This window comes from Melanerpes formicivorus, unplaced genomic scaffold (genome assembly GCF_026170545.1).
Source record: "Melanerpes formicivorus ecotype bairdi unplaced genomic scaffold, bMelFor1.0.p_v2 SCAF_2, whole genome shotgun sequence".
NCBI lineage: Eukaryota > Metazoa > Chordata > Aves > Piciformes > Picidae > Melanerpes > Melanerpes formicivorus.
This window is the reverse complement of record NW_027142354.1, coordinates 13,318,228-13,345,813: the sequence shown is the minus strand read 5'-3', so window position 1 is coordinate 13,345,813 and position 27,586 is coordinate 13,318,228. Positions and strand designations below refer to the sequence as shown.

Below are 27,586 nucleotides of genomic sequence, written 5' to 3'. Positions count from 1 at the left end.
TCTCTACAAACCCAACATCTCCTGCAGCACCTTTCCTCCACAGACTTTATCTTGGGGGGGATGAGGGGTGTGGTAATATAATTCCTTTCCTTTTCTATCTCTCGTCTCTCTCTCTCTTTTCTCCCTTTCCCTTCTTATGTCCACTTTCTCTATTTTCTCCCTCTCCCTTTCTTATTTATCTAATAAATAGTCTAGCTGTTGATACTTTGGCCTCGTTTGTGCCTTTAATTTCACAACACGGGAATATTTAAAAGAACTGTGTCTCCGGACCGAGGCAGTTAATGTCTCCGGACCGTGACATTTAAATGGCGTAGTCGGCAGGATTCCCATGCAGTGAAAAGTATCACAGCAAAATTATTGCATTTCTGAGAACCCCGAAATGTGTGTGTGTGCCTGAGACGTACTTTTAGTACGAAGCGAGAGTGGAGTCCAGATTCGCGTTTCCACTCGCCCGAGAGGGAAGTGGCCGGAGAAGGACGAAGCGAAATTTTCAGAGAGACTGTGTGGGAGTTCTCAAAAGCTTTAAATGTGTGTGCTTTCTCGGGGAAGATTATCCGGGGTACAACTGTTGGTTTTATAGTGTGACCTCCTCGAGAATCCTCTGTACCCTGCTTTAAATTTGTGTGTGCATTCCCGGGGAAGATTATCTGGGGTACAAATGTTGACTGTATAGTGTGACCTCCCCGAGAATTCTCAGTACCCTCTTTTAGGAAACCCAGTGTTGGTGATATTTGTAAAGTGTGGCTTTCCCGAGAAGCCCAGTATTGAAGCAGAAGTTGAGAAACTTCTGCCGGTGTGTGTTCTCTCAGGGAAACAGAGTGACTCTTCCCTAAGAATCACAGGGTTGTTGTCCTAGTGTAACATAAAATTTAAGGTACAAAAGCTGAGAAGCTTTTGCAAGTGTGGGTTCTCTCAGGGAAATAGTGTGACTTCCTTGAGAAGCCCAGGTTGCTGTTGTTTTTTCTTGTGTGTGACCTCTCCTGAGAAATCTATTGTGCATTTTTCCTGGAGAAGATTATTTTGGAGTAAGCCTTTTAAAAGTGTACGTTTTTCCAGGGAAGATTTTGCTGGTCTGACTTCCCCGTGAAACTTAGTGCCCTATTAAGAAGTGCTTTGTGAAACAAAAGAGATGGCCCGGTGTGAGAGGCTTTTTAACCTTTTAGAAGTTCACGGTGCCCGCCCCTCTGTACAGGTACTTGACTGGGCCCGTGAAAATTGGCATAATTTCCAGAGTGTGGCTGATAGAATTGTGGCCCTGCAGAAAGATGCACGAGCAAAAGCCGGGAAAGGCAAAGGTTTTATTTGTGCGGTTTTAGGTGCCTGTTTAGCCGCCTCAGTGAAGGAGAAAGAGGAATGGCATGAACAGGAAAATATAACTATTTCCTCTTTGCAGGACTTAGTTTTGTCACTACAAAGCCATGTTGCCACTTTGAAAGACGCAGTGGCAGATCTTAAAATTCAATTGGAAAAGGAGAGGAGGCAAAATTCGTTTTTGGACTCAAAAGAGGGTGTGAATTACTTGGAGTCTGCCCCTATGTGCCCTCGGGCAGAACTGACAGTGGCTAAGGAAGCTGCTGCGCATATCAGACCTCTCATTAAAACTGAAGTTTTATATGAGGATGGGGAGGTTACCCCCACTATCACAACCAAAGAAACGCCTTTCTCCTACACTGAATTGGCCAAAATTCGTAAAGAATTTGCACGCTCTGCTGGGGAATCTGAGGTGGAATATGTCTGGCGAGTTTCAAAAACTGGAGGTGATCAGATTCTGTTAACAGAAGCTGAAGCCATGGGCTATTGGGGTGATAATGTTTTTCTAACTACAAAAAACAGAAGTGGACCCCTAAGCCTTACTCAGAGGGCTGCCTATTGGGCAGGGGGGTTTGATCCAAAGGAGAGGGGTGAACCCCTAATTCTGCGGGGAGGGATGAATCAGATAATGGAGAATGTGCAAAAAGCTGCATGCCTGCAGATGATATATGAAAGGGAACTAAAACATAATTTTGAATCCCCTCTTTCTATCCTGGTGGATGCAAACAGAATGACTCCTTTGATCAGGGGCCTCTCTGACTTGCTTAAAATAAGAGGTATCCAGCTTCAAAAAGAAATAGCTAATACCCCACTTTCTTCCAGGACATGGCAAGATGTGGGGAGGGAGTTATTAGATTATGCTAGGCAGTATAGTGTACCTGAGGAAATGAAAAAACCTCAAACTAGAGGCTTGAGACATGTGAAAATGACTCACCCACCAAGCCCCCAGGGCCAGATGCGCCGTATTCCTAGTAGGCACCTGGCTAGGGGCAGGGAACACTTGAATACCCGGCAATATTGGTGGGGGATGGGCCAGAAGAAAGGTATTCCAAAAGAAGTGGTTGATGGGGTAGCCACGAGACAATTGCAGATCATTGTGCAATGTTGGCCCGAGCCTAAGAAGAGGGCTGAGGTCACTGCTCCCCTCTTGGTGGGACCATTTGCTGAATTGAGGGGTATGCACCCCAGGGCAACCAAGGGCTTCACTTCCCAGTGGTGAATTGGGGGGTGAAGCATGAATCAGGAGATCACCAAAAAATTGTACTTGGTTTGGAAAAAGACTTGTTTGTTTAGCTTGGCTTTGAGAGAACCTGAAACAATCAACGATACTTACAGGCCCATTCAAAGTAATTATCACCTGAGAGGGTGGCTCTGAATGGTAACCTGGAAATACCAGTTTTGTATGTTTCAAGGTTGTGTTTCTTATTTAAGTTCTAATGCTAAATTTAAGTTCTAATGCTGAAGACTACCTGATGTATTGTCAGAAGGACTTGTCTTGCTACAATATGGAAGACTTCTCAAGTTTTGCATCACAGAAGACATCTCTTCAAGGACTGTACTTTCCATAACCCCGCAGACATTCAGATCTGGACTGAAGCTCTCACTTCAATTCCAAACTGAAGGACTGACGGGGTGGGGGGGGGGGTGGGTATGAGTTTGTTTGTTCTCCTGGATTCCAGGAGGAACAAGGATGCTTTCACCTTGTGTAATTACCTTGTTTAATTTTGTTATATTTTCTTAGCATTGTCAATCTTGTATAAATCCCTGTTGTATACAGTGATTCAACATGTAGTGTCCAATATGCAGTTTGTGTCTAATGATGGTGTGCAACAGATTTGTGCTGTTAGCCAATCAAAACTTATGTCTATTGCAAAAATTGTTTAAAACTTCTTTCCTTCCTTTTCCACTTCTTTCCTTTCTTTTCTTTCTTCCTTTTATCTTTGATTGACGGGGTGGTGTGAGAGTCTAATAAGTTTGTCTCTCTCTATGTGAGTCAACAAAGATAAAGTGATAGCAGAGCCACTGGAAAGAAGGTGGAAAGAATCCTGTCCACCAATCCTGGATGCAAATCAGCTTGTGATTGCATCGTGATAACACGGGACTACAACAATGGACCCAAGGACCCAGCCATCACACCTTTAGGGCAAGATAATCACCACCTGTTTCCTGAGCTTTGTCTGGATGGAGACAGGGTAGACGGAGATTCCCCCCTCCTCCAGCCAGGGTCTTGCCCAAACACACAGATTTCCTGCCACTGGAATTCCTGAGGGACAATATTTGACTACATACCTAAGGACTAAAAAACTGTATAAAAGACTTGAGCAACTACTGGTTTGTAGAGAGAAACAGAGGAGAGAAACAGAGGAGAAAACGGGGAGAAAAATGGAGATGAAGGAAAACACAGGAGACGGGCCAGGCCGCTGAGAAGCCGGGACAATGCTGCTCCGGAGAAAAGAAGCTGCCCGGAGGACCACAGCTCCAGCCAAATCCTCAGCACCGTTCCTGTATCAACCCAACATCTCCCCAGAGGACCACAGCTGTTCTCCAGCAAAAGCCTCACCACGGTGTCTCTACAAACCCAACATCTCCTGCAGCACCTTTCCTCCACAGACTTTATCTTGGGGGGGATGAGGGGTGTGGTAATATAATTCCTTTCCTTTTCTATCTCTCGTCTCTCTCTCTCTCTTTTCTCCCTTTCCCTTCTTATGTCCACTTTCTCTATTTTCTCCCTCTCCCTTTCTTATTTATCTAATAAATAGTCTAGCTGTTGATACTTTGGCCTCGTTTGTGCCTTTAATTTCACAACACGGGAATATTTAAAAGAACTGTGTCTCCGGACCGAGGCAGTTAATGTCTCTGGACCGTGACAGAAGTACACTTGAAGTACACAATATTCTGTACAAGAACTTAAAAGTGAAGATGGTAGTGTACTTCATTTACTAATGTAACCAAAATACACAAAGAAAGTAGCAACTAAAAATACGCAGCTGCTCTTTAAGTTTCAGTAGTTGTTGTCTAGATACCACAATTGTTTGAGGTTTGTTTCCCTTGTGAGTATTCATTTTAATATAAGTGGGATATTTAAGCTAATATATGCCACTGGTAATTATTATTCCAAGTATAGTGGACTTTTGAAAGCCAGTAGTTACACGGGAACACCATATTAAAATGTTAATTTATAGATAGGACAGCCAACCTAGTCATGTTCTCAATTAGGCCATTTCAGTCTTCCCATTGCAATAGTCAAAAGAGAAGAGCAAGTCAGACACACTGATACACAAGAATGTGAATCAGATGTGATCAGTTTCCTCGTTGTCATCCTTGAAATCAGCTCACAAGATTCTTCTGAAATTTTGATTAAAAGAGATTGTAAATCTTATCTTCTTACCCTCATAGCTCTTCAAAGCAGGGTAGGTTCAGTGAGGATTCATCTACAAAGACACAAAAAGCAAGCAATGAGTCTTTCTTGCTGATGCTGTCAGCTGCAACCAGCTGTATGGATCCTTATTCCTCCCAGAAATGGCAAGAGCAGCTGTGGGTTCCAAAGCCCCTGTCAGCTTGGAGATGATTTGTTATGGATGATCTGTCATGGACTGTCCCAGCTGACATCTCTTCAAGTAAATGAGAAGCTCTGCTTCATGGTGAGTGCTGCACTCCTGCTGAGCTCCCTCAGCCTTTCTGTCCCCAGCACACTGCTGTGAACCTCTGTGCGCAGCAAGGGCCATGTGGCAACAGTTGTCATCACATAACTGGTTAGTTGTGACAAAGTAGACTTCTGACAGGAGGAAACAGTCAAGCAGTGGTTATTCTCTTCTGGAATCAAGGCAGCAAGAGAATAAGATGGACCAAAGTCCTGAGGTTTCTGTGGGGCTCAGCAGTTTCTCCCCATGCAGTTTGTGGATGCTCAGTGACAGCAGCTGTATGTGGCAGGAGACAGAGACATACTTGCAGCTGTGTAACAGCAGCACAGACTCTTTTTATCTTGGGACAGTCAGTGTGGATATGTGTTTGGTTTTGTGTCATCTCATGTGCCAGTCCTTCACTCAGAAGAAACAAGACAGTTACTCTTTTCAGCTAGGAGGTGCCACTATTGCCTTTCTTAAAAGTTTTGAAGTAGAAAGTATTTGCTAAGCAGCTGGACTTCTGCTTGTTTGTTGGTTTTGTTCCTTTGGGGGGGGGGGAGCGGGGGGGAAAAAGGGACTTGAGTTGGCAGCGTTTATTCTCTTAACTTCTCAGTGCCAGCTGCTATTGCTTCTGAAAGAGCCCAGAGTAATAATCCTGGTGTTTTTACGTGAATTGCTAAGCTTTGTATTTAGCTACTATCACAATTTAATATGTGTTTGTAAAAGGCTAACTATACACTGGGGAAGAATGAGGAAGAAAAATTGTGTGGGGGACTTCTGTTAAGTTCCACCCTCAAAATCAACTGTCCATGTTACGTGATACAATGAGTGCATTGAACAGATGCTGAGTTTGATCACAGCTTATTCTTAAATTCTTGAGTCTTTTTTTCTGCCTCATGAAGTCCAGAAGCACTCACAGGATGAATTGAGTTCCAAATGCTTAAATTCTAACTGAGATTTACAGGACTGTCAGTATTACTTTAGATTAGTTTGTTCTTAGATGTGGTTTGATGCTGCCCATCTCTTATTAAGTGCTGTGAAAAGCCGCAAAATAACGTTGACATAGACAGTGTTGACCTTGGATGGATGAGTTAGGGTGCCCTGAAATGAATAGTGTAAGTTGTACTCCAGTGCAGAGGCTTCACAGACTATCAATGCCCATAGCTCTTTAGTGTTTTCTTGGCTGCACGAGGCATTGTCAGTGCAGCTCTGCAAGCTGTCAGTGTCTGGTCATCTCCTGGCTGGAGGAAGCCATGAACCAAAACTGTTTGATTGGCAAACTGGTACATGCATGCAAGTCCATGCATTCCTTATTCCATCAGCATGTTGAAGTGTTTTGGAGACTGAAGATGAATTCTTGACCTTAGAGTCTTTGAGTGTTTGATATGGACCTCAATGGGAATATGCAGTGAGCTTGTGTCTTGACACAAACTTCACTATTCACAAGCCTAGTAATTTGAATCCTGCCTGGTAATGGTTAGATGAAACACTATCTGGGTTTTGTTGATAGCAGAAGTTGGTCAGTGCTAACACCTTCTCTGGGAGTGTAACCTGCATGTCTGATGTCAGCCTCCCATAGTGGTTGTGATTTCCTCCTCCAGTGCTCAAGGTGTAGGGGACAGACAGTTTGAAGCCAGTCTGGATAATGTTCAGCACAACAGGGAAGAAACTGGATAGCACCTCTGGAATGGTGCTGCTTTGGACCCTCAAGCAAATCCTGTTTGTTTGTGGGGCTTTTTTATTGATAAATAAATGCAATAGAGGTCACTTAGTAATTAAATGGTAATCAGTTTCTAATCTTTGAGCCCATTTTGTATTACCTTGCCACACTAATTGCATAGCTTGCAGCAGTGAATGCATTTTCATTCAGCTGAAGCATTAAATGTTTTATTTTCTCCTTTTGGTAAATATTTAAAGACCCTGTTGATAATTACCACTTCTGAGCTTCAGAGCTGGAAGCAGAACCATCATCACACATAATAATTTTAATTCTTGCTTTGAGGGAAAACATGGCTAAATCTTAATCACAATGGAAACATTTACCTTGAAATATATACTTCCAGGAAAACTCTTTGTGACTACATCAGCCACATGTACTGCAATGAGCAGAGTGCTGGAAAGAAGTGTGAGGGACCTGCTAAGCTTGCATTGAGATTTCAAAGTAGCCTTTCCAAAGATGGTGAAGCTCTACCCTAATGCTGGCTGGGCTCTTGGCTCCTCTTTGGAGCACCAGGCCTGGGGTTGTTAGGAACCTTCCAGTCTCCATCTTAAGTGTGCATGTGTCTTTTATCCTGCTGCTACATCTTCTCAGGCTTAGAAATATTCAGCGTTAGGAAACAGAACTTCTCAGTCAAAAGATATCCTTCCTCACTCTCTCATCCACATGCTGGGGGGGAGATGAATTGGATGAATTGTCCCTCTCACACTGCAGCACTAGGAATAACCTTGTGGCACCACATAGTGTTGAGATATTGAAGTGGGCTTCTAAGTAAAAGTGCATGTTCTGGTTTTAGTAGGTGATAAAATACAGAGCAAGGGCAAGACTGTGACATAACCCAGCCCATCTTCCTGAATGTGAATGAGGAAGATACTTACATGGCAGAGGTGGTACAGCAACCTTCTGTATTTACACTCTCTAGAAACTATTACAATATATCATATCTCATATGTAATACAGACACCATCATTACCATTAATTCATGGAAAACATTAAGGTTTAAACTGATAGAATAATTTAAAGCATAGTTTAAATTTCTATTTGTTCATTAAGAAAAGTTTAATACTAAATGTTAGATGCTCTGCAAACTCTGGAAATCTAAACAGCTTAATTCATCATGGTGGACCACTTATATCATTATGACCACCAAAAGTGAGTTTAGCATAGGATTTTTTTCAGGCAGGTGTTAGGCCTTCTTTGGTGGTGCAAATTGACCTCATTTAGGTTGGGTTAAAGAGAATAAAAATCAAGACATTAGTTTTAAATAGAATGTGTATGTTTTTAATAACAAAACTGTTTTATTTAAAAACAAACAAACCACAAATCCCCAAATATTTACAACAGGTCTGACTTCCCCAGGGAGCTACGAACCAGAGGGCAGGGTGGGGCTGGGCAGGACATTGGGCCAGGGGAGTCCCGGCTGCTCGACACTGCATCCCGAGCCCGCGGGGCGGCAGCGGCGAGGGGGTCGTCGGCTTGCCCCGGGCCGCGGCAACGAACGCTGTCCGCCCCTCTCCGTGGTGCTGAAGCGGCTTCCGTCGCCCCCGTGCGCCGAAGGCCCGCCCCTGCCGCCGCTGCCACCGCAGCTGCCGTCCTCGCCGCCGCCGCTGCTGCTGCGGCTCCTGCGCCGCCCCCGCCCCGCGGCCGCGCAGCGCCAGGCGGGCTCTGGCGGGAGCCATGGCGGAACGCGGGGCCTGAGGAAGCGCGAAGCGGCATGGAGGCGGATTTCGCTGCCTTCGGGAGCCCGCTGTGCGGCGAGGTCAAACGATTCTGCAGACGGCTGCAGGAGACCTACCGGGAGATCAAGGAGGACCTCACGCCCTACAAGGATGACCGCTACTACCGGTACGGGCGCGGGCGCGGCTCTCCCCAGGGGCATGGGGCCCTGCCCACCCTTCGGTGCTCCGCCCGGCTTCCTCCGGCGCGGCCCCAGGGCGGTCGGCCGGGCACCCAGAGGGAACCATGGCATCTCCGCGGGGCGAGCGCGGGGGTTCGGCGGAGGCCGGCACAAGGAAATCTGGGGCTGGGCTTCATGCGACCACTCTCGGCCGTGCGCCGGCAGCAGCCGCCCCAGCCTAGGCGCGGCGGGCAGCAGCGAGGCGCGGCGGCTGGGGCCGGCGTTCTGCCCACGGGGACATGGTCCGGCAGCGCCTCTGCGTCCCACACCTCTGTCCCTGCTCTCACCTATTAATATCCTTATGTAAGCCATAAAAGCAATTTACATCTGCATCTTCCATTGTCACAGCAAGCTAGGGGAATGGGGGCTAAAGGCAGTCCTGAAATAGTTACAAAACTGCCAAGAAATCAGAGCAGCTGGCAAAAGCTGATGTCAGAAGGGACAGATGTACCGAGTAGGCTACACCCATGCTTCTGTGTCTGGGCCTGTCTTCTGTTTCCATGAATGATCAATAGTGGCTGGAGAGTATTGGTGTTTTGAGATTGTACAAGGCCAGGAAGGTCTCCAAAGGTGTTGGACAGGATTATAAATTAAAAGAATTTTTAGATTACAGAGAGGATCGAAAATAGTAGTCAGGAGAAACAAGTACCAGGAACTACACAGAGAATGAATGCTATTTGGCCACACAAATACAGGTTGGAGAATGAACAGATAGCTAATAGAGCTTTGGGTTTTTTTGGCCACAGGGAAGTTTTCTTGGCACCAGGTCTACTGGCGACAGTTGGAGTTCATCTGTCCTATAAGGGCAAAAGAATCCTTGGATATGAGTTGGCCAGGCTCATTGACAAGACTTTAAACTTGTTTTAAAGGGGGACGTAGCCGGCCTTGACACTGAGAACCCTGGGTGTAGTAGCCCAACACTTTTAAAGCAGTGTGTTGGCATCTTAGATAACCAGAAGGCCTACACACACCCCACCCCACCACCACCCCCACCCCCACCACCCCCCCCCCCCGAGTTGAAAACTATGTACTCAATTACCTCCCTGAAATGTTTATACACCAATGCATGCAGCATGGGTAACAAACAGGAGGAGCTGGAGGCCATTGTACCACAGGGAAACTATGATATAGCAGCCATCATGGAAACCTGGTGGGATGACTCCCACAACTGGAATGTTGCAGTCGATGGGTACCAACTTTTCAGATGGAATAGGCAACAAAGAAGAGGTGGTGGAGTGGCCCTCTATGTTAGGGAGACATATGAAACCATACAAGTTAATGAAAGTGATGATAGGGTTGAGTCCTTATGGGTAAGAATCAGGAGTAAGGCCAGCAAGAGTAATATGTGTGAATTTGGTTTTATAAGCAGTTGAGAGGGGTTTCACAATCACTACCCTTTGTTCCCATGAGAGACTTCAACTTCCTGCATGTCTGCTGGAAACACAGTACAGCAGGGAGAGAATAGTCCTGGAGGCTCCTGGAGTGTGTGGAGTATAACTTCCTGACAGCTAGTGAGGGAGCCAACCAGGGAAGGTGCCCTCCTGGACCTGCTTCTTGTGAACAGGGAAGAACTTGTGGGGGAAGTGAAGGTTGGAGACACTCTAGGGCTCAGTGATTGTGAGATGATTGAGTTCTCTATACTTGGGGAAACAAGGAGAAGGGTTAGTAAAACTGTCACTTTGAACTTCTGTAGGGCAAACTTTGGCCTTTTCAGGAGATTGATTGACAAAGTGCCTTCAGAGACCACCATGAAGGATATAGGAGTCCAGGAGGGATGGACATACTTCAAGAGGGAAGTCTTAAAGGCACAGGAGCAGGTTGTTCCTGTGTGCATAAAAACAAGTCATTGGGGAAGGTGTCCAGCCTAGCTGAATAGGGACCTTTGGCTGGACCTCAAGAACAAAAGGAGACTCTATGGCCTTTGGAAGAGGGGACAGGTCTCTCATGAAGAGTATAAATATGTAGTGAAGCTACACAGGGAGAAAATTAGGAGACCAAAGCACAGCTGGAGCTCAACCCAGCTACAGCTGCTAAGGATAATAAAAATGACTAGGGATGAGGAGAAGGCTGAGGTGCTCAATGCCTACTTTGCCTCAGTCTTTAGTGCTGGATCCAGCAGTTCCCTGCACACCCAGCCTCACAAACTAGGAGTCAGGGAGGGGAATCAGAATGAGGTCATCACAATAAATGAAGTGGTCACTGACCTGCTAAACCGCTTAGACACACACAAGTCTAGGGGGCTGTATGGGCTATACCCAAGAGTGCTGAAGGAGTTGGCAGACATGCTCGCCAAGCCACGTTCCATTATGTACCTGAAGTCCTGGGTAACTCAGGAGGTCCCAATGGACTGGAGGGTAGCAAATGTAACACCGATTTACCAAAAAGGAAAAAAGGATCATCTGGGAAACTATAGCCCTATAAGAGCATCAGGCCCACTCAAATGCCAGGTCCTGCACTTGGGTCATAACAACCCCAAGCAACACTACAGGTTTGGAGAAGTGTGGCTGGAAAGCTGTCTGGCTGAAAGGGACCAGGGGGTTCTAATCAACAAGCAGCTGAATATGAGCAAGCAATGTGCCCAGGTGGCCAAGAAAGCCAATGGCATCCTGGCTTGTATCAGAAATGCTGTGTCCAGCAGGAGTAGGGAGGTGATTGTCCCCTTGTACTCAGATAACACTTCAAGTGTTGTGTCCAGTTTTGGGCACCTCAATACAAGAGAGATGTGGAGGTGCTGGAGCAAGTGCAGAGGAAGGCAATGAAGCTGGTAAAGAGCCTGGAGAATAAATCTTATGAAGAGCAACTGAAGGAGCTGGGGCTGTTTAGTCTGAAGAAGAGGAAGCTGAGGGGAGTCCTCATCACTCTACAACTACCTGAAAGGACATTGTGGAGAGGCTGATGCTGGTCTCTTCTCACAGGTAATTAGTGATGGAACAAGAGGGAATGGCCTCAAGCTGTGGCTGGGTAGATTTAGACTGGACATTAGGAAACAATTTTTATGGAAAGAATGGTCAGGTATTGGATGTGCTGCCCAGGGAGGTGGTTGAGTCACCAACCCTACATGTGTTTAAGGGTCATTTGGATGTGGTGCTTGGGGATATGGTTTAGGAGTGAATCTTGTAGAGTAAGGTTATCAGTTGAACTTGGTGATCCTGAGGGTCTTTTCCAACCTGAATGTTTCTGTGATTCTGTAATAACGTTTTTGTAAGAAAGGGTATGGGAATTATGATGCTTTATAAAATAACCTCTTTTAACAATGACATTCTCTTATGTATGTAAAAAAAGGTAAAGTAATTTGGGGTGTACTGCACAAGCTCAGTTTGTAAGATGTGAAAATTAAACCATCTACTTTAGTCACCACTCCAGACCTTAGCTAGAGCTGTGTCCAGTTCTGGGCACCACACTTCAAGAGCCTGTCAGTGGAAGAAAGCATAAGGAGAGAGATCTGGATAATCAAAACCCTAGAAAACAAAGTGAAGAAAGTTTGGGGTTGTTTCCCCAAAATAAGAAACATCCAATTTGGAGGAATATGAATTTCTCTAAAGAGAAGCTCCAGATTGAGGGGAAAAAAATACAGGGTGGTATTAATTGAAGAAATAAAAGTTCATATTAGATGTTAAGAAAAAAACTTCTGAACGGGAAGGATAGTAAAACACTATGGAGAGGATTATCCAGGGAGGCTATAGCATCTTTTGACAAACTTCAAATCTTTTGACAAACACATGCCAAGAAAGACCTGGCAGATGCTCTCCTGAAGCAGAAGAAAAGTTTAGGTACCTTCTGAGGTCTCTTCCAGCTCTATTCTACTACGGATATGAACATAAGCACATCTGTCTGTTTGGTGCTCTTCTGCTTAGATAATTTGTCTTCAGCATGCTGTGTCTGTTTTTCCCAGTGAAGGGGCAGGTGGTCCATTAGACTGAACTTGTCTCATTGTTCACAACAGCAAAGACTACAGAGTCATGGAGTTTGGAAATGCTGCCCAACAGCTTGGCAGGGTTTAACACAGCCGTGGTTCTTCCTATCAAAACAGCTGCTCCTTGTACCTGAGCATGGTGAGAGAATCCATGGGAGGTGATAAGGAGTGATGTAAATGTACCTGTGTGTATCTGGCAGCACAATAATGAATATTCACACTAGAATGGAGAAACAGGGGGGACATGAGCTTTGAATTAAGACCTCCTGGAAGAGGCATTTGTTCAGCTTTATTTCAAGAAGAAACCAGACCTCTCCAAAGTAAATTGTTATTAACTCATTTTTATGACTTGAAGTGTGCATGGAGGGACTTTCTGTATTGAAGTGAGAAGATGCTACTTCATGAAATCAAACAGCTTGTAAAGTTAGTGTTGACTGCCCTTTTTCAGTGAGAGTACCCCCAAGAGGTATCGATTGCAGGTCATCTATAATGATAATGGCACAATATTTGGCTCTTGGCAAGTAAGTAACATTTTGTGACTGCTAAGTCATGATAGTACTTCTCTACATTCCCAAGATCTTAACCTAAGTGACCTGGTGTAAAATAAGTTCACTGTTACTGTCACTGCATACCTGCTGATCTGGTGAGTGCTTCCCTTCAGCAATATGGATGGGTGTAGCAATAGCATCTGTCCTTTAGATTCCTGGTAAGAAGGAGAATTTCATGATGCTGTCATGGATTATTCTTAGAGCCAACTCTCACTAATGGGAAGGAGAATTAGATACTTTATCCTCTTCACTCTGTTTTATTCAGTATGTATGATCAGATTGTAAACGAGATACTGCTCTGTGATGAAGGAAATACTGTGTGCCTTGTGCTTACTTAGAAACAAGTAGGTTCTCTAAAATCATCAGGTTACCAAAAGCAAATCATATTTTATATCAGAGAAGCAAAATGAAGAGATGGTAAAACCTTATAAAAGCATGTTTCTTCTCTCTCACACACTGTTCACCAATGTGAGACTATCAACCACTTAACTTAACTCTCCCTTCCCACTGGGTCAGCAAAGCCATTGGGCCATCAGCTGGTGGTTTCCATCATCTCTTCAGAAATGGAGTAGTATAATCCTTTAGTGGTATGGAAGGAGAGAGTGGGGAGGGGGCATGAGTTATAAGATAAAAATTGGCTGCTGCAGCCTCACTCCTGGTTTCCATAATGACATCTTTCTCTGGGTGCCAACAGGAAAGTTTGAAACTGGATAGCTGTGTAGCAGAGCTGATGTGGAAATGGAAAAACATCAAGAGGTCCCCTTTGTGACTGGCAGGGAAATAGCTTTTCTTGACTCAGAAGTGCTGTTGTGTGCTGTGCTGATATGTATGGAATTCAATGTGAGGGGATGAGCTTAAAGTGGCTGATGAAGTTATTATCCCAAGTAACTGTGCTCTCACTGCACAGATGACTGAGTCATTTCTGATTCAGCTCTGAGGCTGTCCCAGTTTAGTGACATCTTTTGGTGACGGTTTCCTTTAAAGCATGATGCTCTTGAACAGGTGGTTCAGCAGCTGTCTCTGAACAGCCTGTTCTTTGGGCAGAGGTGACAATTAAGGCTGGTAGGCTTCTCGGCTATCTGAAGGTACGCCATCCTCACTCTGCAGAGCCCCATGGCACTCATTGACACTATGGAGATGAAGGAGTGTCCGTGTTAGTGAGTGTGTTCTGCCCAACGGCCCACAATAGTCTCCACATTGTCCCTCCTGGTATATTCCTGCAAGTGCTAGCTTACTCAGCCACCTGGGAGAGATGGCAAGAGCAAGTTTTTCATGGCTCATCATACTGAGTAAGGCCATCTGTCCAGGTTAATAGTTCCCTTGGGCAGATGTGGCACTTTGTGGTATGCTTGTAAAAGAGACTGTACACTTACGTGATTGGCTGCCAAAACGTGATATGTTTAAGGATGTTGTTAGATCATGTAGGAGAAAAATAAGAGAGGCAAAAGCCCAGTTAGAACTTAAACTGGCCACTTCTGTGAAAGACAATAAAAAGCATTTTTATAAATTTATTAATGCTAAAAAGAGGAGCAAGAAGAACCTCCACTCTTATTGGACCTGGAGGGGAACATTGTAAAGATGAGGAAAAGGCTGAGGTACTAAATACCTTCTTTGCCTCCGTTTTCAACAGTAAGGCAGGAGGACTTCAGGATAACTGGCCTCCTGAGCTGGTAGATAGGGTCAGGGAGCAGTATAATCCCCCCAAATCCATGAGAAAGTAGTTAGGGACTTGCTGAGCCACTTGGATACCTACAGTCCATGGGACCAGATGGGATCCATCCTGGCTCACCAGGGAGGTCCCAGATGACTGGAAACTGGCCAATGTGATGACCATCCACAAGAAGGGACGGATGGAAGAACTCACAAACTACAGGCCTGTCAGCCTGACCTCAGTGCCAGGAATGATTATGGAGCAGATCATCTTGGGGGCAATCACAGTGCACCTGCAGGATGGCCAAGGGATCAAGCCTAGCCAACATGGATTTAGGAAGGGCAGGTCCTGGCTGACCAACCTGATCTCCTTCTGTGATCAGGTGACCCGCCTGGTGGATGTGGGGAAGGCTGTGGATGTAGTCTACCTGGACTTCAGCAAGGCCTTTGACATTGTCCCCCACAGCAAACTCCTGGCCAAGCTGTCAGCCCATGGCTTGGACAGCAGCAGTCTGTGCTGGGTTAGGAACTGACTGGAGGGCCAAGCCCAGAGACTGGTGGTGAATGGTGCCACATCCAGCTGGCAGCCAGTCACTAGTGGTGTCCCCCAGGGATCAGTCCTGAGCCCAATCCTATTCAATATCTTTACTGATGATCTGGACGAGAGGATTGAGTCCATCATTAGTAAATTTGCAGATGACACCAAGTTGGGGGCAAGTGTTGATCTGTTAGAGGGTAGGAGAGATCTGCAAAGGGACCCTGACAGGCTGGACAGATGGGCAGAGCCCAATATGATGGCATTTAACATGTCCCAGTGCTGGGTGCTGCACTTTGGCCACAACAACCCCATGAAATGCTACAGGCTGGTGACAGAGTGGCTGGAGAGCAGCCAGGCAGAAAGGGACCTGGGTGTTCAGTAGGCTGAACACGAGCCTGCAGTGTGCCCAGGTGGCCAAGGCCAATGGCATCCTGGCCTGAATCGGGAATAGTGTGGCCAGCAGGAGCAGGGAAGTCATTGTGCCCCTGTACTCTGCATTGTTTAGGCCACACCTTGAATACTGTGTCCAGTTCTGGGCCCCTTAATTGAACGTGTCCAGAGAAGGGCAATGAGGCTGGTGAGAGGTGTTGAGCAGAAGTCCTGTGAGGAGAGGCTGAGGGAGCTGGGATTGTTTAGCCTGGAGGAGGCTCAGGGGAGACCTTATTGCTGTCTACAACTACCTGAAAGGAGGTTGTAGCCAGGTGGGGGTTGGTCTCTTCTCCCAGGCAACCAGCACCAGAACAAAAGGACACAGTCTCAAGCTGTACCAGGGGAGGTTTAGGCTCGAGGTGAGGAGAAAATTCTTCACAGAGTTGTTAGCCATTGGAATGTGCTGCCCAGGGAGGTGATGGAGCCACCGTCCCTAGAGGTGTTCAATAAAGGATTGGAGGTGGCACTTGAAGCCATGGTTTAGTTAGCCATGAGGTGTTGGGTGATACATTGGATTTGATGATCTCTGAGGTCTTTTCCCACCTTATTTATTTTATGATTCTTACAGACTAATGGGTGTGATATTAAATAACCTCATTGGGAATTCAAATGAAAGGTTGGTTTGGACTTGAAACACCTAACATTAATCTGTGGTACACCAGGAGATGCTTGGCACAGTAGACAAGCTCAGAGGAGTCAGCAGGGAAAAGCCTTACATACTCTCATCACTCCTGGGAACTGCCTAAAAGTGTATCAGATTTATTACAGCAAGTGCAAAATTGTTCTCATTTATACCTCTGAATAATTGCTCCAAGCAAGCCATTTGAATGAACAGGTTTTTGTCTGGTGTTTTTGCCTCCCACTCCAATGCATTCCTTCCTCCCCTACCATGCTTCCTGGCTGGGATAGCAAGGCAAGGACAGCTCATGTAGGGTGGGCAGCTGATAGCTCCCTCTGTTGCACTTGGCAATTTTTAAGTAAGCTATTAGTACAAAAAGAGCTTAGAATCAGCGTTACTGGAAGTCTACACTTTTACCTCTTTGACATGTTGTGAGATATACAAAGCTTACCAGAAAACATCAGGCCTTGCAATCAGCTGACAGTTATTTCAATGGGAGTTTCATAACTGTATCCCCTAGCCAACATGAAAGAGTTCAGCATGCTGGAAATATTTTGATAGAAGCAAGCAATTAAAGTGCCTACTTGATAAAGAAGAGAGACCAGAAGAGTGGCCAACTTGTGGTCTGACATCAGAGTTACATGACTACAGGTGAATGAATATATCCCACTACCCAATCAGCTTCATAGCAGAGGATTGACAAAGATTTTTGTAATAATAGCCAGAGACTGAGATAATTGACCTACAGTCCACTCTGCTTTAAATAGGGGATACATTTGAAAATCCTATCATGCATTAATAGGACATTTTGGGCATCAAAAAGAACAGACTAGACATAGGACATTGTGAAACATATTATTTAACTTGCAGCTTTAATTAATGCTTGACTTTGCATATATAGGTAACAGAAGAAGTAATTATAGATGATACCAATATTCTTAATTCCTCAGCACTTCCCACCAGTGTTTCCAGCAAATCTTCAAAACATGGAACAAGTTTTTTCACAGTAGTTCTGTTGCTTTGGCAAAAAAGACTAGTGAACAGCCCATCATTTGACTTAGCAATTAAGAGAAGCTGTTCATTTTCTCTTAGAGGAACTAGTGCCTGCAAGCTTCAGAGGAGAAGCTTGAAGTTTGCCAGAGAGTGCTGTTGTGATAAGGATACACTTCCATCCATCTTCATAAAATCTTTTCCACATGCTCAAAGTACAAGTCTGTGAGAAGGCAAAAGGGTCAGCAAGACCTTGCTGGAGATCTGCAGTTCCCTGACGGTTCATGCTGCTTCCAGCATAAACCCAGACAGCATCTTCTGTGGCTACTTCAAGCCACAGCAGGTACCCCTTTTGCCCTTGTAGGACTGCTGGGTCCTGGCAATTGGGAGAAGAACCTGAATGACCCCAGCGTGGAGTGTACAGCTAGCACTAGAAGGCTTGAAACAGGAGGAGACGACTAACACTGTAGCTTTATGAGTGATTTAAGCTACCATAAACTGGTTTTGCAGCTAGAAGATGCCATTCTAGCTCTCCTTTGCCTAGTCACACATTTCTGCTTTCTTCTTGATCTGCTCACAAATATTCCTGTAGCTACACAGTGACTGGGCAACCAATCCAGCAGAACACATTTTTTCCCCTGAGTGACTTTTCATTTATCTAGTTTCCATTACTTGATTCATTACTGCACAAACATTTGTGCTGGCAAAAGAGCTACAGAGAGGCTGGATTTCACCTTTTGTCACTAAAGCTGAAGGTATGCGCCACAAATGTATAAACCGGTCATGAAAGTACAGCAGTAGTGTTAAGGTGGTTAACAAAAGCAGAATCCTGGCTGAGCTAACATTCAGCCTGCTTATTCATAGATCACCCTGCCTCTTCTTACAAGCCTCATTCAGCATGCACTGTTCAGGTTCTACAACAGATGAGGCAGACAGTAGCTTCTTGCACGATTTTGTCCCAGAGCAGGTTGGACAAGGCACTGAGTGAGGTACTTTCTTGCAGGGAGCAAAGCAGAGTGAGACTGACTGACTGCAGCTGTGGAGAGAGGGATTTTCATGGTGCCTTCCTGCTCAGACTTTGTAAACTCAATGCCATTATTTTCACAAAATATACAGGGTAAAAGGTATGTGTTTGCAATGTATTCAGAGTCCTTTGAGAGTTGGTAGATGGCAAAGAGAAATGCAGTCCCATGGCTAATGGAAATGAGCTGGATTTCAAGCTCTGCCACCTACACTGTTCTCCAAGTGACTTGGCAAGACTCAGTTTCCCTGTGTTTCAGTTTCCTGCCTGTTCAATGAGAAAAGTGCATTTTTGTTTTGAGGATAATGAATTCATTCACATTTATGAGACACATGAATACTGATGGAGTTGAAGCAGTCATCCAAATAGCACATATATGCACACATAAATGACAGCAGTCCTAACTCTGCAACTTCACTTCCCAGAATGCTGGAAATGGTCACAGATGCTGAGAGTACCATTCTGTAATTTTCTGGCCAGGGAGAAAAGCTACATACTACGAAGTGTGGTTTGGCAGAGCTATCTTGTTCTGTGTAGATAGTTTATTAGGTTGTCCTGGTTATTCAAAACATTATTTTCTGACCTTCAGTAATGATTCTTCTTGATTTAAAATCTGGAAATGCCCTTCCTTCATCACTTGGTATTATGCATTTCTCAAGATAACCTTTTTATGAGATTGCTAAATAATCATCAGTACTATAAATCACAGATCTAACTGATGGAATCAGTATCAATGAATGAATTCCTAGCATGTTTCCTGGGGATCTAATGGAGTTACATGAGAGACATACTGGGTTCCACACGTCACCAGTAATGACATTAATTACCCACAGAGCAATGGAACTAATTTAGTAATATTACTAATGTTAAGGTCCCTTAAAAAGTCATACCATCTAAGTAAGCTTTTAATGGAGATATTTGATGGTTGAAGAGGTAATTTTTCAATTATATGTTGACTGATCTATCTAAACATATCTGAGGTCATCCTGAGATGGCTTTACCTTATGTGGCTGTCAATGGGTCCATGTCCCAGTGGAGGCCAGTGACAAGCGGAGTCCCTCAGGGATCAGTCCTGGGACCTGTCTTATTCAACATCTTTGTGGGGGACATGGACAGTGGCATTGAGTGCACCCTCAGCAAGTTTGCTGATGACACCAAGCTGTGTGGTGCAGCAGACACGCTGGAGGGAAGGGAGGCCATCCAGAGGGACCTTGACAGGCTGGAGAGGTGGGCACAAGCCAACCTCATGAAGTTCAATAAGAGCAAGTGCAGGGTCCTGCATCTGGGTCGAGGCAATCCCAGGCACAAATACAGGCTGGGCAGTGACTGGCTGGAAAGTAGCCCTGAGGAGAGAGACTTGGGGGTGCTGGTGGACAAAAAACTCAACATGAGCTCTCAATGTGCACTTGCAGCCCGCAAAGCCAATCAGATCCTGGGCTGCATCAGGAGAATTGTGGCTAGCAGGTCAAGGGAGGTGATCCTCCCCCTCTACTCAGCCCTGGTGAGACCCCACCTGGAGTACTGTGTCCAGTTCTGGAGCCCGTATTACAAGAGGGATATGGACGTGCTGGAACATGTCCAGAGAAGGGCCACGAGGATGATCAGAGGGCTGGAGCACCTCTCCTATGAGGACAGACTGAAGGAGTTGGGGCTGTTCAGTCTGCAGAAGAGAAGGCTCCGAGGTGACCTCATTGTGGCCTTCCAGTATCTGAAGGGGACCTACAGGAAGGCTGGGGAAGGACTTCTCAGGATCTCAGGTAGTGATAGGACTAGGGGGAATGGAATGAAGCTGGAGGTGGGGAGATTCAGGCTAGATGTGAGGAGGAGGTTCTTCACCATGAGAGTGGTGAAACCCTGGAATGGGTTGTCCAGGGAGGTGGTCGAGGCCCCGTCCCTGGGGGTGTTTAAGAGCAGGCTGGATGAGGCTCTGGCCAGCCTGATCTAGTGTGGGGTGTCCCTGCCCATGGCAGGGGGGTTGGAACTAGATGATCCTTGCGGTCCCTTCCAACCCTGAATGAAACTATGAAACTATGTACATGATAAACACCAAACCCAAGAAGTTACTCTGCATTTTATCCTGGACTAGACACCAGGTATCCCCATGTTCAAGTAACTGCAGAGTTGGCTTTCTGTAAGCAAATCTTGAGAGCTAGCAAAAATAAATACAAAATATAACTTGTCAAAATCTGTAACACTACGTAGTTTTCATCATTGCTACCCAATGGATCTGTTGACAGTTTTTATTGCCTAGTCTCAGGACATTTAATAGGGAAGCAGAACAAAATCCAAGTTTATCTCCACGTCCGTGCAAGAGCAATACTGTTGGGTGTGATGTGGAGTTCCTTATTAAGCAAGTTCCACAGCAGGGAAGGACAAGCCACCTGCTGGTTCTCAAGGTGTCAGGGTCCGGAGACATTAGATGTCTCAGTCCGGAGACACAGTTCTTTTAAATATTCCCGTGTTGTGAAATTAAAGGCACAAACGAGGCCAAAGTATCAACAGCTAGACTATTTAATAAATAAAGTGGACATAAGAAGGGAGAGGGAGAAAAGAGAGAGAGAGAGAGAGAGAGAGACGAGAGATAGAAGAGGAAAGGAATTATATTACCACACCCCTCATCCCCCCCAAGACAATTAAAGTCTGTGGAGGAAAGGTGCTGCAGGAGATGTTGGGTTTGTAGAGAAACCGTGGTGAGGCTTTTGCTGGAGAACAGCTGTGGTCCTCTGGGGAGATGTTGGGTTGATACAGGAACAGTGCTGAGGCTCCTCTGGGCAGCCTGGGTCTGTAGAGAAAGGGTGCTGAGGATTTGGCTGGAGCTGTGGTCCTCCGGGCAGCTTCTTTTCTCCGGAGCAGCATTGTCCCGGCTTCTCAGCGGCCTGGCCCGTCTCCTGTGTTTTCCTTCATCTCCGTTTTTCTCCCTGTTTTTCTCCTCTGTTTGTCTCCTCTGTTTCTCTCTACAAACCAGTAGTTGCTCAAGTCTTTTATACAGTTTTTTTAGTCCTCAGGCAGGTGTTGGTATGTCAGGTATTCCAGAGGCAAATCTTTCTGTGTATTGCTGTGTATGTGGGCAAGATTTTTGGATGGAGGCGAGGGGGGAATCTCCGTCTACCCCATCTCCATCCAGACAAGTCCTCCCACATTCCTTTACACAGGTGGTGGAAACCATCGTATCACCCTGCCCAAGGTACTTGATGGGGGGAAACAACCTTGCCCAGAAAGCGTGATGGCTGGGTCCTTGGGTCCATTGTTGTAGTCCCGTGTTATCACGATGCAATCACAAGCTGATTTGCATCCAGGATTGGTGGACAGGATTCTTTCCACCTTCTTTCCAGTGGCTCTGCTATCACTTTATCTTTGTTGACTCACATAGAGAGAGACAAACTTAGTAGACTCTCACACAAGGCTTGCTCACCAACGTGAGGTAACGCTTCGAAGTGCCGAAGCCCAGCATTTGCTTTGACCTGCGGCCCCGGAGCCCGACGGGAACTGCCTGTCTGGGCGGCCGCTGACTGCACCCGTAACTCGGCGGCTCCCGCTGCGGAAATGCGGCAGCTGCAGCTTGCAGTACCGCTCGGGAGACGGCAGTTTGTTCCTCGGGCTACAAGTCATCGAGGCCGGGCCTCGATCACTGTGAGCGCTCCCTTCGGCACCAACACCGCACCCGGGAGCGAGCCGCAGATCGCAGGGCCGTGTCCCCTCCGACTCGCCGTAGCGCTGCCAGCCCCGCGGCTGAGTAGCGCCGGGGATGCCGTGACGTCTCTGAGTCGCGAGGCGGGTGGGTGACGCACGCGGAAGTCGCCGGGAGGCACTGCTCGCGATTGTGCCACGGCAGCGGCCGCAGCTCCCGGGCGAGGGCGGGGGGGGGGAGGTGTGGGAGGAGGCGCCTCTACTGCGCATGCGGCGCCAGGATGGAGCCGTGAGTGGTGGGCGGGGGAGGAGCTGGACGCGGGGGTTTCTGCTCGCGCGCTGGGGATGGGTGAGTGGGTGGGCTGCGAGGTGGCGGCGGCGACCCTCGCGTGTGCTGCGTGGGCACCGTGTTGGCGAACCTTGCATGTGCTGCGTGTGGTAACGGTGGCGGCTAGTGGGGCGCTTGTGGGACTGTCCTCCGCTCAGGGCGGGCTGCGGGAGCGACCGTTGAACCGCCAGTGGGGAGCCCGCCGCCGGCTACCCTCCTCCCGCCTGCCGGCAAGGTCCGCTAGGTATTGGGGGGAAGACGCACCGACATGAGTTCGTTGGAACCGGGACGTGCTTTTATTGCTTGGAGCCGGGTCCAGGGCGGAGAGGGGCAGTGCCTTCCTCTGGCCGGGTGAAGCTTTTCTCCTGTAAAGACCCGTGTGTTGTCATTCGATACATACATGTTATTAAGGAAGTAAGGTCACCAAGGGTTAAATTAATGTTTCTGAGGTCATGGTTCGCCGGTCAAAAACCTGAGAGTGACTGCCCACTTCAGAGGAACTCTGTGGTGTTTCCTCGTATGTGGTGAATGACACCCTCCCCCGCCCTCTATCTCCACTCTTTAAGATTTCATCTGTTAAGAAAAGACCTTGTTTTCCCAGATACTGTTTGGCATGGACGGAGCCATAGTCAGGACTGATTATTCAGACCTTAATGCAACAAAAAAGACACTAAAAAAGTGCCAAACTCACCCTGTGCACATAAGCTATTTGGCAGAGTCACAGTTAGTTGTTAGTTGGCATGTAGCAGTACTACCTGGTACTGTTAATTGCATGCATCTTTTGATGTAGTTGTGTATTGCCTCATTAGCTATTAACCGTTGTGCAATGCATCTGCCAAGAAGAAATTCAAGGTCTTCTGAGGGGTACTGAAGAAAGCAATGTCTTGAAACCTTGAGAAAGTGCAGTGTGTAGATAAACCCAGTACTATGAATGTAGGTACCATATACAATCATGTAAATCAAAGTGGGTTTGATGGTTTTTATTTGGGAGTCAGCCTAAAATAGAGTAGTTGGGGCTAGTGTGTTAGAAACTAGTATATGTAAAAGTGAGTTATTTCTGATTTTAGTCTCAACTCCTATTGCTTAATCCCAGTTTGTCACAGCCACACCACCTGTGAAGTGAGAGTCTGAAGTGAGCACTATTGTATAAAAGGCTGTTTTCCACAACGGTCTTTAGTAAAGATTGTGTTGCGCAGACATGAGGAGTGATTTGAAGATGAGGAACAGCCTGAGAAATGTCTTGCTCCACAATATGAGCCAAAACTTTATTCCACGAGCAAGATTTAACCTACGTGAATGGCTGCTGGAAGACTGCAGGTTTTATGAGCGTGTGTTTCCATAGTTCACTCTATCACAGATTTCATTAGTGCAGTTTAGGTTTTACTGACTACTATTTGAGATATCCAAGCATAATATTTCTCCCTGTCTCAGTGTTTTATGGTCCTTTACAGTTATTTTGAGACATATCTAATTTACTTGTAACATCTGTTGGTTTTGTCTGAGTTGAGATAAAGCTGATCATAGGTGGTAAAAGCTGCCAGAAAAACCTGCAGGATTCAGTCTTGAGCTTTAGACTGCCTGTCTGGGTTGATTAAAGCAAAGCACAGTTTACTAATTTGAACAGGTGCTTCCAGAGAGAGGAGCCTTTTTTATTTTTCCCATAAGTGCCTTTCAACCTGTTTTTTCTTTATTAGGCCTTTCAAATGTAAGAAAGAAACTGTCAATGGGGAGTCATCAGCTTGCACTCATATATATATATATATATATATATATATTCACAAATTTAATATAATCTCTTTCCAAAAGGCAGATGTCAACCAATGGACATACAAGAAAATCATTTCATCTGCTGTGTGTCAGCTGCTGATAGTTTGAAAAGTAACACTGAAACCACACAGGAGAATTCTGTTACTGCAGCAAGGGGCAATGAAGAGTACATCACCTGACAGGAATGCTATACATTGTTGTCTGCTGTCATGATAAATGTAGCCAAGTTCTTACATCTGATCTAATGGAAAGCGCCCATGTTGCCTTACTCACCTGTAAAGTGGCACGTACAATCAGTGGCTTAATTGAGATTTCATAAGTACCAGTATGACAAAAGAAAACTCAACTCTATCCCTGCTCTTTTTGGTTTCGTCATTTTGTTAATCACCAGCATGGCTGTTTTGAGATAGGTGTGTGTACCTAGCCATTTTGACTGCTGGGTATTGCACCACCTCGAGAGTTGGAATAAAGAATAAGCCAATGTCTGGGACATTTTTCTTTGAAAGCTTGCAAGCACCTCTGTGCTCCGGTATATGAATAAACTGAGGTGGTAATTGCTCATAGCTGTGAGTGTTGGCTGGCTGGTCAACTCTGGTGGCTTTCCTGTGGAGATGAAGTTGCTTTTTGTGTTTGCAACATGCATTTTGAAATGCCTGCAAAAACTTGGAGGTTGGGAAGCTTGTCAAAAGAACCAAGAATATGCCTAGCAAGGCAGAACTATCCTGCCTCAGACTGTAGCTGTTAAGTGGATGCCCAGATGTAAGCTGTTAAGAACAGCACAAGCATCTGCAATATCTTCCTGCATGTATGCAATACTCTTCCAATTGTCAGCTGTTCTTGACACATGGACTTTCCCATCCAGACCTGGTTTCTATGTATTGAGTGATCCTCAGTGTTCTCTTCCATGAAGCATGTATCCACCTGAACCATTACAGCTAATTTAGGTATATTAATGTTTACGTACCATTGCTAAAAATCAAGGAACTTTAGAGTAGGATTAATATTTTTGTATCTTAAGGTAATATCCTATACATAATGTTCTTAGGCAGACAGGGAATAATGGGTCATCTGTGGAACTCCAGAATTCCTCATAACAGATGGGAAAATGGACCTTAGTTTATTAGTTTAGCACTGGTAAAAATGTAATAGCTTTACAGTAGAGACAGATTTAAGGAAAATACTGTAGTTAGATCCCTGCAAAAGTTGTACAGACAAGCTGTGATTTGAAATGCCCCTATTAATTGGCATTTTTCCAAGTCCATTTAAAATCCTATTTGTCTGTGAGACTTCTGTGTGATGATCTGTGTCAAAGATCTGATCTATTCCTGTTTGTGAACATTTCCTGTACAGTTTACTGGTTTTGCTTGCACAATCGGCTGTCCTGACTGCTTAGATTGGTGCAGGGTTTCTGCTTGGTGTAATAGTGCGTGGCAAGATGCTGTGTTTACAGGTGCTATGCCCAGAGTCCTGGAGGGCAAGTTTGTGCAAACTTTTAACATTTAAAGTCACTTAAAGGTCTTTTCCTGTGGATTTTTCTTCCCTTCCCCACATCCTTTGTGAATTAAATTAAAATTTGGCTCGTTCAAATTTTACAGTAAAGAAATAAAGTAATTATTTTCTGTAGAGCTTCATTTGGAGAGAATGAGGTTATTAAATCATACTGCTGGTTCAGAGGGAACTTTTTGCCTTGCTTTTGAGGGTTGCTAGGCATGCTTGTGTGGAGTACCTGGTCTCAGAATTCAGGCTGGGCTTATGGAGAGGTTAATGCCACTTTTTTTATATTGCTTTCTGACTCAGTAAGAGCACCATTCAGCTGGTGAAAAGGAACTTTATTCCAAGCTGAAAGGGAGCACAGTCATTAAAGTCTTGTGCTTTCACTTCTTTCCATGATATGTGGCTTTCTTAGAAAACAACCCTCAGCCCAACCCTACAGCTTTCCCATATAAATGTACAGCTTTCTACAGTCATACCTGCTGGAACAGCAGTAAAAAAAACAGCTCTATGGTGGCTCAGTTCTGGCATAATTCAAAATGAAATGTTGGCTGTATTTTGAAACATGATGAATTTATCTTTTTCAAACTCTGCACTTAACAAACAGGACGATAGAGGAGGGCTGTTATATGTAGAATTAATTCCATGGTCATATTTTCCTTAAGCTAACAGAACTGCAAGTAACTGTTCGCAAGAGAATGTGGTTGGTCCTTTCAATACTTCTTTCCCCTCTATTTTTGTCTTTTACTTAATGATAACCACCAAACAGTTGTGAAAAAATGTCATTGGTTTTATGTGTACTTGTATTTAAGTACGAAATAATAAGTTCAGGTTTCTATTTCCCAAGCTTTGATGGAGCTCAGAAGAATGCAGAACTGGCACGTATAGCAGATCTGGAGTTCTGCCTTAGTCCTTGTTAGGGGTGGTCCTGCGGGGATGAAGTACATACATAGGGTGTAGAAAACTCATCCAGATCCTGTGCAGGTAACAGAGTTGCTAGTGACATCAGTCCCTTTAGGTTAATCTGTCATTACAGGAGGCATGGCATTTTCAGTGTTTAAATTATTAACATATGAACTAAAAAATGCTTCTCTTGATCAAATCTTAGGATAATAGAAAACCTTAAGATAAAAAAATGGACAAAAATCTCACATTTTGGTGTGCAGATGAACAGGTACATACATTTGCTTAATAATTCCTAATAATTGCCCTTGCTGTATGAAGCAGCATTAATATTTTTTTCCTTAGTGTTACCTCTGAGGTTGGTTCAATTTTCTTGTGGGAGAATGCCTGGAATCTCTTCCCCCCCCCCCCCCCTTTAGAAATACTATGTGCTAATGTAATAAATATATGCTGTAATAAACCAGCTAATTCTGTGTTTCCTTTTGCTTCTTGTAGGCTGGCACCCATGCGGTTATATACGCTGTCCAAACGGCATTTTGTTCTGGTGTTTGTAGTATTCTTTCTTTGTTTTGGTCTGACAGTCTTCATAGGAATAGCAGGTAAGGATATTGTCTTTTTAAAAGATTACAGTTCTTGCAGGCTTTGTCTAAACCTGTTGTATTCACAGATGTGTTTAAATGCTAATGAGCTTATTGCCCCTGAGATGTCTGAGGAAGCATTACTTTTGACAGGGAGGGGGAAGTGTTTCTTCCGTTTCATTTTTTCGTAGGAGCACTACCTTCCTGAATTTGGCATTTGGACCTGCTTTGTAGGGAAGAGTCAGTAAAGTAAAACTGTTCCTAATCTGTTCCTGCCTGCCTTGGAAAGAAGCAGGAATTAATTGGAGGCAGCTGTTTGGGCTACAAGGCCCATCTGTGCCTGCTAGGCAGTGCATTCCTCATACTGGCATTAAATAATGAAATTTGTCTGTGAAATAAAACCTTATTTTCTGTTGATTGATTTATTGTAGCAGCCTAAGATCCAAACAGACCTTCAGTTCATCAAGTTAAACACTGATATTCCTGTAACTTGCCTAGAGGGTATTATTTGGCCACTAAAATACTGTAAAGATGCAGTTACAAAACAGTATGTTATATGAATGATAGAGGAAAAAAAGATTGAATTACTTCATTTAGTGTCATTTAGCTATTTGGCTTGAAAAATGAAGCCTCTTT

The 27,586-nt window shown here is 45.2% G+C and overlaps 1 protein-coding gene across 4 annotated transcripts in view; it reads left to right on the top strand.

Moving 5' to 3' along the window:
• Nucleotides 1-8,325: 8,325 nt before the first annotated feature.
• TMEM181 (transmembrane protein 181) overlaps nucleotides 8,326-27,586 on the top strand; it is a 40,094-nt gene continuing 20,833 nt past the window's right edge. For 2 of the 4 annotated variants that reach the window (XM_068151095.1, XM_068151086.1), the window contains exons 1-2: nucleotides 8,326-8,496; nucleotides 26,868-26,971. In XM_068151095.1, the coding sequence (XP_068007196.1) occupies nucleotides 8,366-8,496; nucleotides 26,868-26,971 (235 nt within the window). In that variant the 5' untranslated portion in view covers nucleotides 8,326-8,365. Of the gene's footprint in view, nucleotides 8,497-22,134; nucleotides 22,173-26,867; nucleotides 26,972-27,586 lie in introns of those variants that run through there. The other 2 variants (XM_068151115.1, XM_068151105.1) reach the window with 1 other exon arrangement.